Source organism: Stomoxys calcitrans, chromosome 5, assembly GCF_963082655.1.
Source record: "Stomoxys calcitrans chromosome 5, idStoCalc2.1, whole genome shotgun sequence".
In the NCBI taxonomy this organism is placed as follows: domain Eukaryota; kingdom Metazoa; phylum Arthropoda; class Insecta; order Diptera; family Muscidae; genus Stomoxys; species Stomoxys calcitrans.
Genome location: NC_081556.1, coordinates 48,570,224 through 48,586,200, shown reverse-complemented (window position 1 = coordinate 48,586,200; position 15,977 = coordinate 48,570,224). Strand labels below are relative to the sequence as shown.

The window sequence follows — 15,977 nt, the reverse complement described above, 5'->3', positions numbered from 1 at the left end:
AGAAGTATCCCAAAGTTTTCTAATGAGATTTTCATATCCATTTCATTGCCATCTTGCGATGGCATATCCCGCTTTTATCAAAGAATAAAACTATTTATTCTTGAATATTCTTAAAATTATCATACGTCTCCTCTTTCCTGCCTGAAATATGTGCTCAAATTCCAACTACATAGTTGAATATTTGTCTTTCTCAAATACCCAGGCAATTAATGTTCACCTGCACCGTTTGCAGGGTACTTGTGGCCATATTGTTCTTCATAATTTTGTAACATGCTGCATACCATCAACACCACCCCACTTGCCACTTGCCACCTGCCCATACATCGCTCCACAATATAATGAATCATGCTTTATTTAGACCACCACATATCCCGCTTTTATCAAAGAATAAAACTATTTATTCTTGAATATTCTTAAAATTATCATACATCTCCTCTTTTATGCCTGAAATATGTGCTCAAATTCCAACTACATAGTTGAAAATTTGTCTTTCTTAAATACCCAGGCAATTAATGTTCACCTGCACCGTTTGCAGGGTACTTGTGGCCATATTGTTCTTCATAATTTTGTAACATGCTGCATACCATCAACACCACCCCACTTGCCACTTGCCACCTGCCCATACATCGCTCCACAATATAATGAATCATACTTTATTTAGACCACCTTGAGTGCGTAGTGGCACTGCATTGGAAACCAAGGAAATGATGATGCTTGTTTCCGGTTCTTTGCTGTTTTACTGATTTTGTTATTGTTGTTGTTTTTCATCTTTTTGTGAGCAATCATTTCCATGCCAGAAGGCATCTAATTAAAAGTTTTTCAGTCCCACAAAGCCAACAGAGAAACCAAAAACAAGACAAACAAATATAAAAATCACAAAATTTTAAGTCGAACTTTGGTATTGATTCTAAACTTTCCATTAAATGGCAGGCAAAAGGTGGTAGGCACAAAGGCATACCTTTGGCATGGGAAAAAGGCACGACATACAACTACACGTGCAACTTATGAAACTAAATTTTTTCGATAAAATGCCAAATATGGCCCAGACATGCTGAAGCAATTTTGTGATTTTTAAGTCAATAATGGCAGCTGCCACAATTAAAATGGCTAAATAGGTAAAAAAAAGATGAAAACAGAATTTGAATGAACAAAGTTTGTTCGGTTTCTCTTGACAATTTCGTTAATGAGGATTGAAATTTGGTTCAAATATTGAATGAATTTTTGTTTTTTTGCAGTTCGTTCTATTGGAAATAATTGGCAAGACTTAATGGATATGAAATGCAGTTTTGAGAAATAGAAAACGGAAGAGAAATTGCAATTGAAATTTTGCCGGAAGTATTATGCTCTAACGAATTTTTTGGCATATTAAATGACGACTGTATTGCAATGGGAAGGTAATAGATGAGAAAGGAAATTTGTGCACATTTGGAATTTAGTAAATATTTATAACAAAGAAGATGCGGAAAATATTTTAAAAGAAAAGATTTTTTATACCCACTACCATAAGAAAGGGCATATATTCATGTAGTCAATTGCGACCTCTACAGGCTCAAACAGTCAAGATCCCAGATCGGTTTATAAAAAAAGTCATAAAGAAAGAAAGTCGGAAAGTCATAATAAAATACATCATGCAAAATTTCATTCAAATCAGATAAGAACTGCGCCCTATGGAGGCTCAAGAAATCAAGTCCCAAGATCGGTTTATATGGCAGCTATATCAGGTTATCATCCGATTTAAACCATACTTGGTACAGTTGTTGGATATCATAACAAAACACGACGTGCAAAATTTCATTCCAATCGGGTAAGAATTGCACCCTCTAGAGGCCCAAGAAGTTAAGACCCAAGATCGGTTTATATGGCAGCTATTGGGTTGCCCAAAAGGTAATTGCGGATTTTTTAAAAGAAAGTAAATGCATTTTTAATAAAACTTAGATTGAACTTTAATCAAATATATAATTGCCATTTTGTTCGATAACCTTTTGCCATCTTCCTGGCAAATTTAGTATTCCACGCTCATAAACCTTCTGGCCTTTATCTGCAAAAAAACTCACCAAGTGCGATTTTATAGCCTCATCATTGCCGAAAGTTTTACCATTTAAGGAGTTCTGCAAAGATCGAAATAAATGGTAGTCTGATGGTGCAAGGTCAGGGCTATATGGTGGATGCATCAAAAGTTCCCAGCCAAGCTCACTCAGTTTTTGGCGAGTGACCAAAGATGTGTGCGGTCTAGCGTTGTCCTGGTGGAATATGACACCTTTACGATTGACCAATTCTGGTCGCTTTTCCTTGATGGCTGTATTCAATTTGTCCAATTGTTGACAGTAAACATCCGAATTAATCGTTTGGTTCCTTGGAAGCAGCTCAAAATATACCACACCCTTCCAATCCCTCCAAACAGACAGCATAACCTTCTTTTGGTGGATATCAGCCTTTGAAGTGGTTTGAGCTGGTTCACCATGCTTGGACCATGATCGTTTTCGACTAACGTTGTTGTAAACAATCCATTTTTCATCTCCAGCTATGATTCGTTTTAGAAACGGATCGAATTCATTGCGTTTAAGGTGCATATCACAAGCGTTGATTCGGTTTGTTAAATGAATTTCTTTCAATACATGTGGTACCCAAATATCAAGCTTTTTCACCAGTCCAAGACTTTTTATGTGATAATGAACGGTTGATTTTGGTATATTTAACTTCTCTCCTATCTCACGCTCAGTTACATGACGATCCAATTCGATTAATGCTTTGATTTGGTCATCATCAACTTCATTTGGCCGACCTGAACGTGGCTCATCTTTAAGTGAAAAATCTCCAGAACGGAATTTGCGAAACCAATTTTGACACTGTCTTCCTTTTAAGGCTTTATCACCATACACAACTCGTAACTTTTTAGCAACCTGCTCCGCGTTTTTTCCTTTACGGAAATAATAAAGTAAAATATGGCGAAAATGCTCCTTTGTGGGCTCCATATTAAAATTGACGCCAAACAAACAAATGTAAACAAAATTTCGCGCACTTTTTTCTAAAGCAAGCTAAAAGTAACAGCTGATAACTGACAGAAGAAAGAATGCAATTACAGAGTCACAAGCCGTTGAAAAATTTTGTCAACGCCGACTATATGAAAAATCCGCAATTACTTTTTGAGCAACTGATTTGCTGATTTCCCTGATAGCCAGTTTACTGTCCGAAAAGATGTTCAAACTCGACGTCCTCGCGTTAGCACCACACCACTTCACGCATTCCGTGATCGCCCGGGTCACCGCCTGCAGGACCGTATTATGGTCAGGCAGTCTAAAACAGATCTCAGTCCCTGGGTTCTCAGTATAGCCTCCCAAGCCTACACTGTCCTCTAATTTTGATCCATCTTTGAGACATGAACTCCCTGGTGCCAATACCAGAATTCCGTCAATCCAGGACTGTGCTGCTGGCAGCAGCGCCTCGCACTCGACTTCAAGTGTCATCGCAGATATCCGATCGAAAACCTCTTCCCTTCCTTACAGGTTTCCCATTGTCGCCTTCCCTTCCTTACAGGTTCCCTATTGTCGCCACGATGGTATGCCCTGCTCCTATCCTCTATCTATTCTTCCATCGTCTTTAGTCTCATAGCTGTAGTGGCTGCCTCACACTTAATCTGTTTGTCAATGGGTCGGATATCTAGAATAGTCTCCAGTGTCCTCGTGGGCGTGGTCCTCATCACTCCGCCTACGCCAAGACGATATGTTATCTGAAGCTGTTGTTTTATTCCTAAGTTGCATTTTTTCACCATCGCGTGGACTGCGAGGCGTAATCACGCACCTGTGGAACCAGTGGACTATCCTCGGATTCAGCCTCCATTTTGAGCCTACGACCTACATAGTGTCCAACATCTGGGAGCGTTTTCAGTACGCTCCTGAATGTGACACTTCCAATTAAGTTTCCTAGCCAAGATCACTCCTAAGTATTTGATCTTTTCAGATATCGAAATCGATCTATTGAGGAAACTTGGTACGCCAAATTGCCCTACCTTCAACTTCCACGTGAACAGGCATATTTCAGTCTTCTCTAGGTTAATATTGAAACCCCAAGGTCAAGCCCAGTCGTGTGCCATATGTATGACTTTTTCGATCCTTCTGCATAGCTGCTTCGGATCCTTACCCTTTAGAAGTATTGTACAATAGGATCGCCTGCGTAGCAGATGGGTTCACATCCCTCCCCAGTCAGCATTCGTTATAGGTAATTTTTGATGATCAACCATAGATGTGGCGATAAAATGGCCCCCATGTGGCATGCCTTGTACTACTTTCTCCCTTATATTTATCTCATGGGACCCACAATCTATCCAACTGTTCCTTAGCGTATGGTTTATACAATCTCTGAGGACCTAGTCCTAGTGCCGAGTGGACCAGGTCCTTCGAGAAAGGTCATTTATGGTGATCACCCAAAGGTGTGGCGATAAAATAGCTCCCTGTGGCATGCCTTGTGCCACTTTCACCCTTATGTTTATCTCATGGGACCCACAATTTATCCACCTGTTCCTTAGCCTATGGTTTATCCAGTCTCTAAGGACCTGGTCCACTCGGTACTAGTCTAAGGATTGGATCAATGTATCGGTCCGCACCTTAATTAACGCCCCCACGATGTCAATGCATACCGCCAATGTGTACGTCTTGTCATTGAAGGATTCTTTTGTGTTATGCACAACCTAGTGCAGGGCAGTCTCCACCGAGCTTCCCCTGAGATTGGCATGCTGTTTGTATTTGAGCAGTTCGCTGGATGTCTTACTCTTTAGTTTTGGGTAGAAAGGACGTATGGCTTATAGGTCTGTAGGCCTTTGGTGTCGCATAACTTGCCTTGCAGGGCTTGGGTATAAACACCACCCTTGCCTTCTGCCAGGCTTTTGGAGTATATGAAAGTCCTAGGCACGCTGTAAAATTTTGGCCAGACAAAGCGCCAGATAGTCAACCTCCTTCTGTGGTAGCGCCGGAAATGTCCGGCATCAGGTCCGGGTGACTTAAATAGTTTGAAGCTCTTCAAGGCTTCTTTGACCATAAAATCCGTTATGACAAGAATTCGATCAACCTTATTATTCCAAGATGATGGTGGCTCCATGAGTCCCGTCTTATCCTGTGGAAAATGCATTTTCATCTAAAGCCTCAACATGTTCTCAGTTGTTTCTGCTTTCACTCCCATGTAGTCTACTAACGTTTCAGTTTGAGCATGGGTTTTTGAGAGAAACTTTTTCATCATGGCGGCGTTCCTGACGGTATCAACCTGTTCTCAGAAAGGCACGTTTTGCTGTCTGTCTGTCGAAAGCACTCTAACTTTCATAGGAGTAAAGCTAGGCGCTTGAAATTTTGCAAAAATACTTTTTATTAGTAAAGGTCACTTGGGATTGTAAATGGGCCAATTCGGTATATGTTTTGATATAGCTGCCATATAAACCGATCTTCGGTCTAGACTTCTTGAGCCTCTAGAGGCTAGAGGGCGCAATTCTTACCCGATTTGGCTGAAATTTTGCATGAGGTGTTTTGTTGTGACTTTCAATAACTGTTCTAAGTATGGCGCAAATCGCTACATAGCCTGATATAGCTGCCATATAAACCGATCTGGGATCTTGACTTCTTGAGCCTTGACAAATGCGATCAATGGTAGAGGGTATATAAGATTCGGCCCGTCCGAACTTGGCACGCTTTTACTTGTTTTTATACCCACCACCGAAGGATGGGGGTATATTCATTTTGTCATTCCGTTTGCAACACATCGAAATATCCATTTCCGACCCTATAAAGTATATATATTCTTGATCAGCGTAAAAATCTAAGACGATCTAGCCATGTCCGTCCGTCTGTCCGTCTGTCTGTTGAAATCACGCTACAGTTATTAAAAATAGAGATATTGAGCTGAAATTTTGCACAGATTCTTTTTTTGTCCATAAGCAGGTTAAGTTCGAAGATGGGCTATATCGGACTATATCTTGATATAGCCCCCATATAGACCGATCCGCCGATTTAGGGGCTTAGGCCCATAAAAGCCACATTTATTATCCGATTTTGTTGAAATTTGGGGTAGTGAGTTGTCTTAGGCCCTTCGACATCCTTTGTCAATTTGGCTCAGATCGGTCCAGATTTGGATATAGCTGCCATATAGACCGATCCTCCGATTTAGGGTCTAAGGCCCATAAAAGCCACATTTATGGTCCGATTTCGCTTAAATTTGGGACAGTGAGTTGTCTTAGGCCCTTTGACATGTTTCTTTAATTTGGTCCAGATCGGTTCAGATTTGGATATAGCTGCCATATAGACCGATCCTCCGGTTTAGGGTCTTAGGCCCACAAAAGACACATTTATTATCCGATTTTTATGAAATTCGGGGCAGTGAATTGTGTAAGGCCCATCGACATCCTTCGTTAATTTGGCTCAGATCGGTCCAGATTTGGATATAGCTGTCATATAGATCGATCCTCCGATTTATGGTGTAAGGCCCATAAAAGCCACATTCATTATCCGATTTTGCTGAAATTTGGGACAGTGAGATGTGTTAGGCCCTTTGACATATTTCTTCAATTTGGTCCAGATCGGTTCAAATTTGGATACAGCTGCCATATAGACCGATTTCTTGATTTATGGTTTTGGGCCCATAAAATGCTCATTTATTGCCCGATGTCCCCGAAATTTAGAACAGTGAGTTAAGTTAAGCCCCTTGACATACTTCTGCAATATCGCACAGATCGTTCAAGATTTGGATATAGCTGCCATATAGACCGATATCTAGGTTTTAGGTTTTGGGGCCATAAAAGACGCATTTATTGTCCGATGTAGCTGAAATTTGAGACAGTGAGTTTGGTTAGGCTCTTCGACGTCCTTCTTCAATTTTGCCCAGATCGGTCCAGATTTGAATGTAGCTGCCATATAGACCGATCTCTGGATTTAAGGTTTAGGGCCCATAAAAGAGGCATTTATTGTCCGATTTCGCCGAAATTTGGGACAGTGCTTAGTGTTAGGCTCTTCGGCATGTTTATGCAACTTGGCCCAAATCGGTCCAGATTTGGATATAGCTGCCATGTAGACCGATATCTCGATTTAAAATCTTGGCCCCAAATAAGCCGCATTTATTATCCGATTTCACTGAAATTTGACATAGTGACTTATGTTCGGCTTTTCGACATCCGTATCGTATATAGTTCAGATCGGTATGAGGTATATGAGTATAAGGTATGAAATTTTCACCGAATTTTGATGAAAGGTGGTTTACATATATACCCGAGGTGGTGGGTATCCAAAGTTCGGCCCGGCCGAACTTAACGCCTTTTTACTTGTTTTTTTTTTTTAATTTTTAATGAAGATCAAACTTAGATTTCAAATTCTAGATGATTTGAAAATATTTGAACAACTTTATTATAAATTTTGTACAATACCGGTCAATTGAGTAAAAAAATCGAAACAACTAATTTCTTGAAAGTTTTTTTGTTTAATTAAAATTTTCATAATGCATTTTGTTTTTGACATTCCTAATAGCCAAAAAATCGTTTTTTCTTTCTTTTTAGAATACTGCAAAAAGCCCATCGCAAAAGTCATGTCAACATTAATTGCATGGATCCTTTGGGTCGACGTGCCTTAACTCTAGCTATTGACAATGAGAATTTAGAAATGGTGGAGCTTTTGGTTATTATGGGTGTGGAGACCAAGGATGCTTTGTTGCATGCCATTAATGCAGAGTTTGTGGAGGCTGTAGAACTTCTGTTGGAGCACGAGGAGTTGATATACAAAGAAGGTGACCTATATGTGAGTATATGAGACTGCTAGGGATGATAAGCGTAAGAAAAGTGTCTTATCAGCTTTTCATGCTCTTCACATTTGAATTTTGCTTTGCCTACACCATAACACCCCCTTGGGCAACCATAATGCGGAAGTTGATTTTGTAATTTTTCGATTGTGGGAACTCAACTTCGACTCCTTCGACTGCCTGGGTCCCTATGGTGTGTTGGAATGTAAAAAAAAAATCTGTGTTGCACAATCTTTAATTAGACATCAGTCATTAGACACGTTTTGTGCTTTGACGCCCATTGCTGCCCTCCCTCTCCACTTTTGCCGCCGTTGCAATAAACCCTTAGGCTATTAAGCTCCTTTTGTTATTTCCACTTGAAGGGCCTTAGGCTGTAAAGCCAATATTAACTTCCTGCTATTTTTTGTGTCGTCTTCGAAGAGATGTTGGCTAAGGATAATAATTTGCTATGCTTGTAATGAAAATTCCTTTTTGATTAATCATCATTACTCTTATTTACGGCTTTGAGTTTGTAATTCATAGCAATGAAGTTGGGGCTGTTTTGCTTAAAAAAAAACGCCGTTTCAATTGCACCTTCCCTTTTTGGATTTTGTCATATTAGATATTCAATCTATCCTTCTCACATTGAAAGCGTTGATTTTTGTTAATTTACCTTGATATTTTTTGCAGCCGCATGGCTGTTGGGATAATTATGCCGGAAGCACTGTGAAAAGATTTTAAGTCATTTGGTTGTCATAAAATTTAAGCTTATAAAATGTAGGAAAATATTTGTTAACATCTTTTCGGTAAGAAGAGTTTATATCTGTTGGTTATTGGAGGTAACCGTTGCGCAGAGATTAGCATGTAGTAGCTATATCTAAAAATAAGCCGATTTGAACCATATACAACATGGATGTTGAAAAGCCTAACATAAGTCAATGTGTCAAATTTCAGTTAAATAGGATTATAAATGCGCATTTTTTAGAGACTTTAAATCGAGATATCGGTCTATCTGGGAGCTATGTGCAAATCTTGATCGATCTAGACGAAATTGCAGAGATATGTGGAGATGCTTAACTCAACTCTCTGTCCCAAATTTCAGTAACTTCGGACAATAAATGCGTCCTTTATGGGCCCAAAAAATTAAATCGAGAGATCGGTCTATATAGCAGCTATATCCAAATCTGATCCGATCTGAGTGACATTGAAGAAGGATGTCCAAGAGCCTAACCCAACTCACTGTCCCCATTTTCGGCGACATCGGACAATAAATGCGCTTTTCATGGCCCCAAAGCCTAAAACCAAGAGATCGATCTATATGGCAGCTATATCCAAATCTGGACCGATCTGTGCCATAATGCAGAAGTATGTCAAGGGGCTTAACTTAACCCACTCTTCGGAATTTCGGCGATATCGGACAATAAATGCGCCTTTTATGGGCCCAAAACCTTAAATCAAGAGATCGGTCTATATGGCAGTTATATCCAAATCTGATCCGATCAGGGACGAATTGATGAATGAAATCGAAGGCCCTAATGCAACTCACTGTCCCAAATTTCTACAAAATCGGACAATAAATGTGGCTTTTATGGGCCTAAAACCCTAAATCGGAGAATTGGTCTATATGACAGCTATATTCAAATCTGGACCGATCTTTGCCAAATTGACGAAGGATATCGAAGGGCCTTACTCAACTTACTGTCCCAAATTTCAGCAAAATCGGACAAAAAATACGTCTTTTATTTGCCCAAAACATTAAATCGGGATATCGGTCTATATGGCAGCTAAATCCAAATCTGGATCGATCTGAGTGAAATTGAAGAAGGATGCTGAAGGACCTAACACAACTCACTGTCCCAAATTTTGGCGAACTTGAACAATAAATGCACCTTGTTATGGGCCTATGACCCTAAATCGGAGAATCGGTCTATATGGCAGCTATATCCAAATCTGGACTGATCCGGTTCATATTGACGAAGGATGTCGAATGTAAGACAACTCACTGTCCCAAATTTCAGCAAAGTCGGATATTAAATGTGGCTTTTATGGGCCTAATACCCTAAATCGGAGGATCGGTCTATATGGCAGCTATATCCAAATCTGGACTGGCCCGGACATATTAACGAAGCATGTCGAACGTAAGACTGTCCCAAATTTCAGCAAAATCGGATATTATATGTGGCTTTTATGGGCCTGCGACCCTAAATCGGAGGATCGGTCTATATGGCTAATATGGCAGCTATATCCAAATCTGGACCGGCCTGGGCCAAATTGACGAAGAATGGCGAAGGTCCTAACACAACTCACTGTCCCAAATTTCAGCAAAATCCGATGATAAATGTGGCTTTTATTGGCCTTAGACCCTAAATCGGAGGATCGGCCTATATGGCTGCTATAACCAAATCTGGACCGATCCGGGTCATATTAACGAAGCATGTCGAATGTAAGACAACTCACTGTCCCAAATTTCAGCAAAATCGGATATGATATGTGGCTTTTATGGGCCTAAGACCCTAAATCGGAGGATCGGTCTATATGGCTAATATGGCAGCTATATCCAAATCTAGACCGGCCTGAGTCAAATTGACTAAGGATGTCGAAGGTCCTAGCACAACTCACTGTCCCAAATTTCCGCAAAATCCGATAATAAATGTGGCTTCGATGGGCCTAAGATCCTAAATCGGCCGATCGGTTCATATGGGGGCTATATCAAGATATAGTCCGATATAGCCCATCTTCGAACTTAACCTGCTTGTGAACAAAAAAAAAAAAAAAGTATCTGTGCAAAGTTTCAGTTAAATATTTTGAAAGACTGTAGCGTGATTTAAACAGACAGACGGACGGACATGTCTAGATCGTCTTAGATTTTTACGCTAATCAAGAATATATATGCTTTATAGGGTAGGAAATGGATATGGAATGGACAAAATGAATATACCCCCATCTTTCGGTGGAGGGTATAAAAACATATTTTTAATCAGCAGTGGTTATCCCCTCCTAATGCTCGGGGCATTTGAGAGGTACTGTATCATTTGGAATGGCACCCATATTAAAACTTCTCCACAAAGATGTGTCGCAATGCGGCACGCCGTTCGAACTCGGCTTTTACTCGAATCGGAACGCCCTTATTGATATGTGGGAGGTTTGTCCGTAAATTTTCTACATGAAAATTTATCGCAAGCTCAAAATTTTTATACCCTCCACCATAGGATGGGGGTATACTAATTTCGTTATTCTGTTTGCAACTCCTCAAAGTATTAGTCTAAGACCCCATAAAGAATATATATTCTTGATCGTCATGGCATTTTAAGTCGAACTAGCCAAGTCCGTCCGTCTGTCCGTCCGTCCGTCTGTCCGTCCGTCCGTCTGACCGTCCGTCTGTCTGTCGAAAGCACGCTAACTCTCGAAGGAGTAAAGTTAGCCGCTTGAAATTTAGCACAAATACTTCTTATTAGTGAAGGTCGGTTGGGATTGTAAATGGGCTATATCGGTCCACGGTTTGATATAGCTGCCATTAAAACCGATCTGGGATCTTGACTTCTTGAGCCGCTAGAGGGCACAATTCTTATCCGATTTGGCTGAAATTTTGCACGAATTGTTTTGTTATGACTTACAACAACTGTGTTGAGAATGGTTGAAATCGGTCTATATCCTGATATAGCTGTCATATAAACCTATCTGGGGTCTTGACTTCCCGAGCGTCTAGAGTGCGCAATTCCTATCCAATTTGTCTGAAATTTTGCACGACGTGTTTTGTTATGACTTCCAACAACTGTGTTAAGAATATTTCAAATCGATTCATAACCTGATATAGCTGCCATATAAAACGACCGGTGTCTTGCCACTAGAGGGCGCAATTATTATCCGATTTTGGCTGAAATTTTGCATGAGGTGTTTTGTTATGACATTCAACAACTGTGCTAAGAATAGTTAAAATAGGCCCATAACCTAATATAGCTGCCATATAAACCGATATGAGATCTTGACATCTTGAGCCAGTATAGGACGCAATTCCTATCCGATTTGGCTGAAATTTTGTACAACGGCTTCTCTCATGACCCTTAACATACGTGTCGAATATGGTAAGAATCGGTTCATAGCCTTATATAGGTCCCCTATAAACCGATCTCCCTATTTTACTTCTTCAGCCCCTTAAGTGCGCAATTCTTACTAGATTTGGCTAAAATTTTGCACAACGACTTCTACTATGGTTTCCAATATTCCTTTATCCTATGTTTGAGTAAAAAGAGATACCGTGGAAAGAGCTCGACAAATGCGATCCATGGTGGAGGGTATATAAGATTCGGCCCGGCCGAACTTAGCACGCTTTTACTTGTCTATACGAAAATTCATCGCAAGCTCAAAATTTTCTATACGAAAATTCATCGCAAGCTCAAAATTTTCTATACGAAAATTCATCGCAAGCTCAAAATTTTCTATACGAAAATTCATCGCAAGCTCAAAATTTTCTATACGAAAATTCATCGCAAGCTCAAAATTTTCTATACGAAAATTCATCGCAAGCTCAAAATTTTCTATACGAAAATTCATCGCAAGCTCAAAATTTTCTATACGAAAATTCATCGCAAGCTCAAAATTTTCTATACGAAAATTCATCGCAAGCTCAAAATTTTCTATACGAAAATTCATCGCAAGCTCAAAATTTTCTATACGAAAATTCATCGCAAGCTCAAAATTTTCTATACGAAAATTCATCGCAAGCTCAAAATTTTCTATACGAAAATTCATCGCAAGCTCAAAATTTTCTATACGAAAATTCATCGCAAACTCAAAATTTTCTATACGAAAATTCATCGCAAGTTCAAAATTTTCTATACGAAAATTCATCGCAAGCTCAAAATTTTCTATACGAATATTCATCGCAAGCTCAAAATTTTCAATACGAAAATTGATCGCAAGCTCAAAATTTTCAATACGAAAATTGATCGCAAGCTCAAAATTTTCTGTACGAAAATTTATAGCAAGATCAATATTTTCTATATGAAAATTTATCGCAAAATCAAATATAAAATTTTTTCTAATTTCTTAAATTTTTAAATTATTTCTTTTTCTATTTTAACCTACTTTAATTTTGATATATTTTTCTGTGTATGTTTAAAGCTTATTCGTCTTAGCTACTGTGTCTCTTACATGACGAATGACTTGAGCCTTTTTTTAATCGCCTCACTTCACGCCACTAAAGTGATACTATGGCGAAAAACCAGAAGAATAAGAAAAGAGAAGAGAAGAAAGACCCCCTTAACAAATTATTCATATGGAATTTATTTCTGTTTTCTCTTCCTCAACTCATTCATCCTTCTTGGATTGTGTGAAGAGGCAACCAAGTAGGCAAGTAGAAAGGAACTTCAAATATGTTTGAGCCTATCGTACAGTATCTTAGCATCATTGTATGGGCCGTTGTTGTTTTTTTGTTTTGCTTGTATTCGTACAAGGATGCGGAACGTTGACTATGAATACAAAAGTGAATGTCTGCTTGATTAGGCACTTAATGTAGCGCAACTGTTTGCCTCCGTTACAGTTTTTTTTTTTATTGCCTTCTAGTGCTTGAGTCGTTTAATGTAGTCTTTAGCGAAGCGGTTTTTGGGTAGCCATATTAAGTCAACGACAAAATGCACGCCCTTGACTTCATTTTTCATGCGAATGAAAACGCCAAAATAAAGAAGAAGACAAAGAAAAAAAAAACGTTGTGAAAGGCCCTTGGGTTAAAAAACTGGGCCGAAGGGATGAAAAACAGACAAAATGATATGCCATAGTAAATGACATAAAAATATGAAGTAAGTTATTTTTTATACCCTCTACCATAGGAAGGTGGTATACTAATTTCGTCAAGCCCTTTGTAACTTATGGAAATATTGAACTGAGTCCCTATATAGAAGATATATTCTGGATGGACTAGACATTCTAAGCCGATTTAGGAATGCATATCCGTCTATCTGTCTGTCTGTCGACAGCAAGCTATGCTGCTCATATAAATTCGCTCCATGCTATTATGGACATACACCTAAGCCAGTAATCGGCTTGTTGTGCACTCCAATCGGTTACCTCGAAAAAAAGTCAAGAATTTTCTGCTACTTACAAACTCTCTAACAGTTTTCTATACCGCTGCCTAGGTCGGTTTATATCTGGTATTGTGAACCCACCTAAGTGGCGGTGTCTGTTAGCCGCGAAAGCCGGACAACGACCAAGGAAATGCTTCAACGTCTCACCATCTTCCCCATATGCCCTACATAAGCTATCATTTGCCGTACCCATTTTGTAGAAATGAGCTCGTAATCTTACTTCTCCCGTTATGATACCGTGAGCTTATCTGACCTCCTTCTAACATCCTCTCAGTAGTATCCTTGTCTTTTCACGATCCGTATCCCCCCATAGGATGTTTGTCGTCCTACCTACCGTTTCACTGTTCTAAAGAGTTACATGAGCGTTCGTTGTCTACGTCCTTACCTCGGACAGCGTTGATCTGAAATGCTTCGGGTAAACCAATTTTATTGACGGCAGTCCTGTGGCTTTCACTGTATAATCGTCTGCTCTTACTAACTAAATTTCCCCTGAACATTCAATTAAGGAACAGCGGATACTTCTCTTATATTATATGGGCAATTAAAGTTTAAGCTCAGTCCCAATGGCGTACAGTGTTACCTCTTAGTGTATTCGCTGGGCAAAAATAGTTAGAGTAAACACAACGCTCTAAAATTTTGCCCAGATGAATATTTGAGTGTAATATAGAAAACAGTGGAGTATGGTCCAAATCGAACTATGAGCTGATTAGTTCGCATATAAACCGATCTTCCTTTTTATACCCTCCACCATAGGATGGGGGGTATACTAATTTCGTCATTCTGTTTGTAACTACCCGAAATAGTCGTCTGAGACCCCATAAAGTATATATATTCTTGATCGTTGCGACATTTTATGTCGATGCCCGTCCGTCCGTCCGTCCGTCTGTCTGTCGAAAGCACGCTAACTTCCGAAGGAGTAAAGCTAGCCGCTTGAAATACTTCTTATTAGTGTAGGTCGGTTGGGATTGTAAATGGGCCATATCGGTCCATGTTTTGATGTAGCTGCCATATAAACCGATTTTGGGTCTTGATTTCTTGAGCCTCTAGAGTGCGCAATTCTTATCCGATTGAAATGAAATTTTGCACGACGTGTTTTGTTATGATATCCAACAACTGTGCCAAGTATGGTTCAAATCGGTCCATAACCTGATATAGCTGTCATATAAACCGATCTTGGGTCTTGACTTCTTGAGTCCCTAAAGGGCGCAATTCTTATCCGATTTGAATGAATTTTTGCACGACGTATTTTGTTATTATATCCAACAACTATGCTTAGTTTGGTTCAAATCGGTTCATAACCTGGCATATAAACAGATCTTGGGACTTGTTTTTTGAGCTTCTAGAGGGCGCAATTCCTATCCGATTTGGCTGAAATTTTGCATGGCGTATTTTATTTTTACTTTCAACAACTGTGTCAAATAAGGTTCAACTCGATTCATAACCTGATATAGCTGCCATATAAACCGATCTGGGATCTTGACTTCTTGAGCCTTTAGAGGTCACAATTATTATCCGATTTGCCTGAAATATTGTACGACAGATCCTCTAATGACCATCAATATACGTGTTTGTTATGGTCTGAATCGGTCTATAGCCCGATACAGCTCCCATATAAATTGATCTTTCTATTTTACTTCTTGAGCCCCCAAAGGGCGCAATTCTTATTCGAATTGGCTGACATTTTGCACAGGTCTCCAACATATAAATTAATTGTGGTCCAAGACGGACTATATATTGATATCGGTCTAATAGCAAATCTTTTCGTATATCCTTTTTTGGCTAAGAAGAGATGCCGGGAAAAGAACTCGACAAATGCGATCCATGGTGGAGGGTATATAAGATTCGGCCCGGCCGAACTTACTTGTTACCTTCTTGAGATTCCAGAGGTCACAACTAAAACCCGATTTGTCTGAAATTTGACATGATGGCATCTGTTAAGAGTCTCAATAATTACCACTAGTATGATCCAAATCGATCTTTAAGCTGATGTAAACCGATCTTCCGATTTTATATCGTAAGCCTCCAGAGGATGCAATTATTATACGACTTGGCTGGAATTTTACACAATGACTTCTACTATGACTCTCAAAAACTACGCCGTGTATGGTCCAAAGCGGAATATAAGATGATATGCCTCCCACATAAAGAAGGCGT

The 15,977-nt window shown here is 39.5% G+C and overlaps 1 protein-coding gene across 2 annotated transcripts in view; it reads left to right on the top strand.

The window, feature by feature from the left end:
- LOC106093200 (transient-receptor-potential-like protein) overlaps positions 1–15,977 on the top strand; it is a 102,013-nt gene that overhangs the window by 48,315 nt on the left and 37,721 nt on the right. For both annotated transcript variants that reach the window (XM_059369108.1, XM_059369107.1), the window contains exon 3: positions 7,526–7,763. In XM_059369108.1, the coding sequence (XP_059225091.1) occupies positions 7,526–7,763 (238 nt within the window). The remainder of the gene's footprint in view (positions 1–7,525; positions 7,764–15,977) is intronic.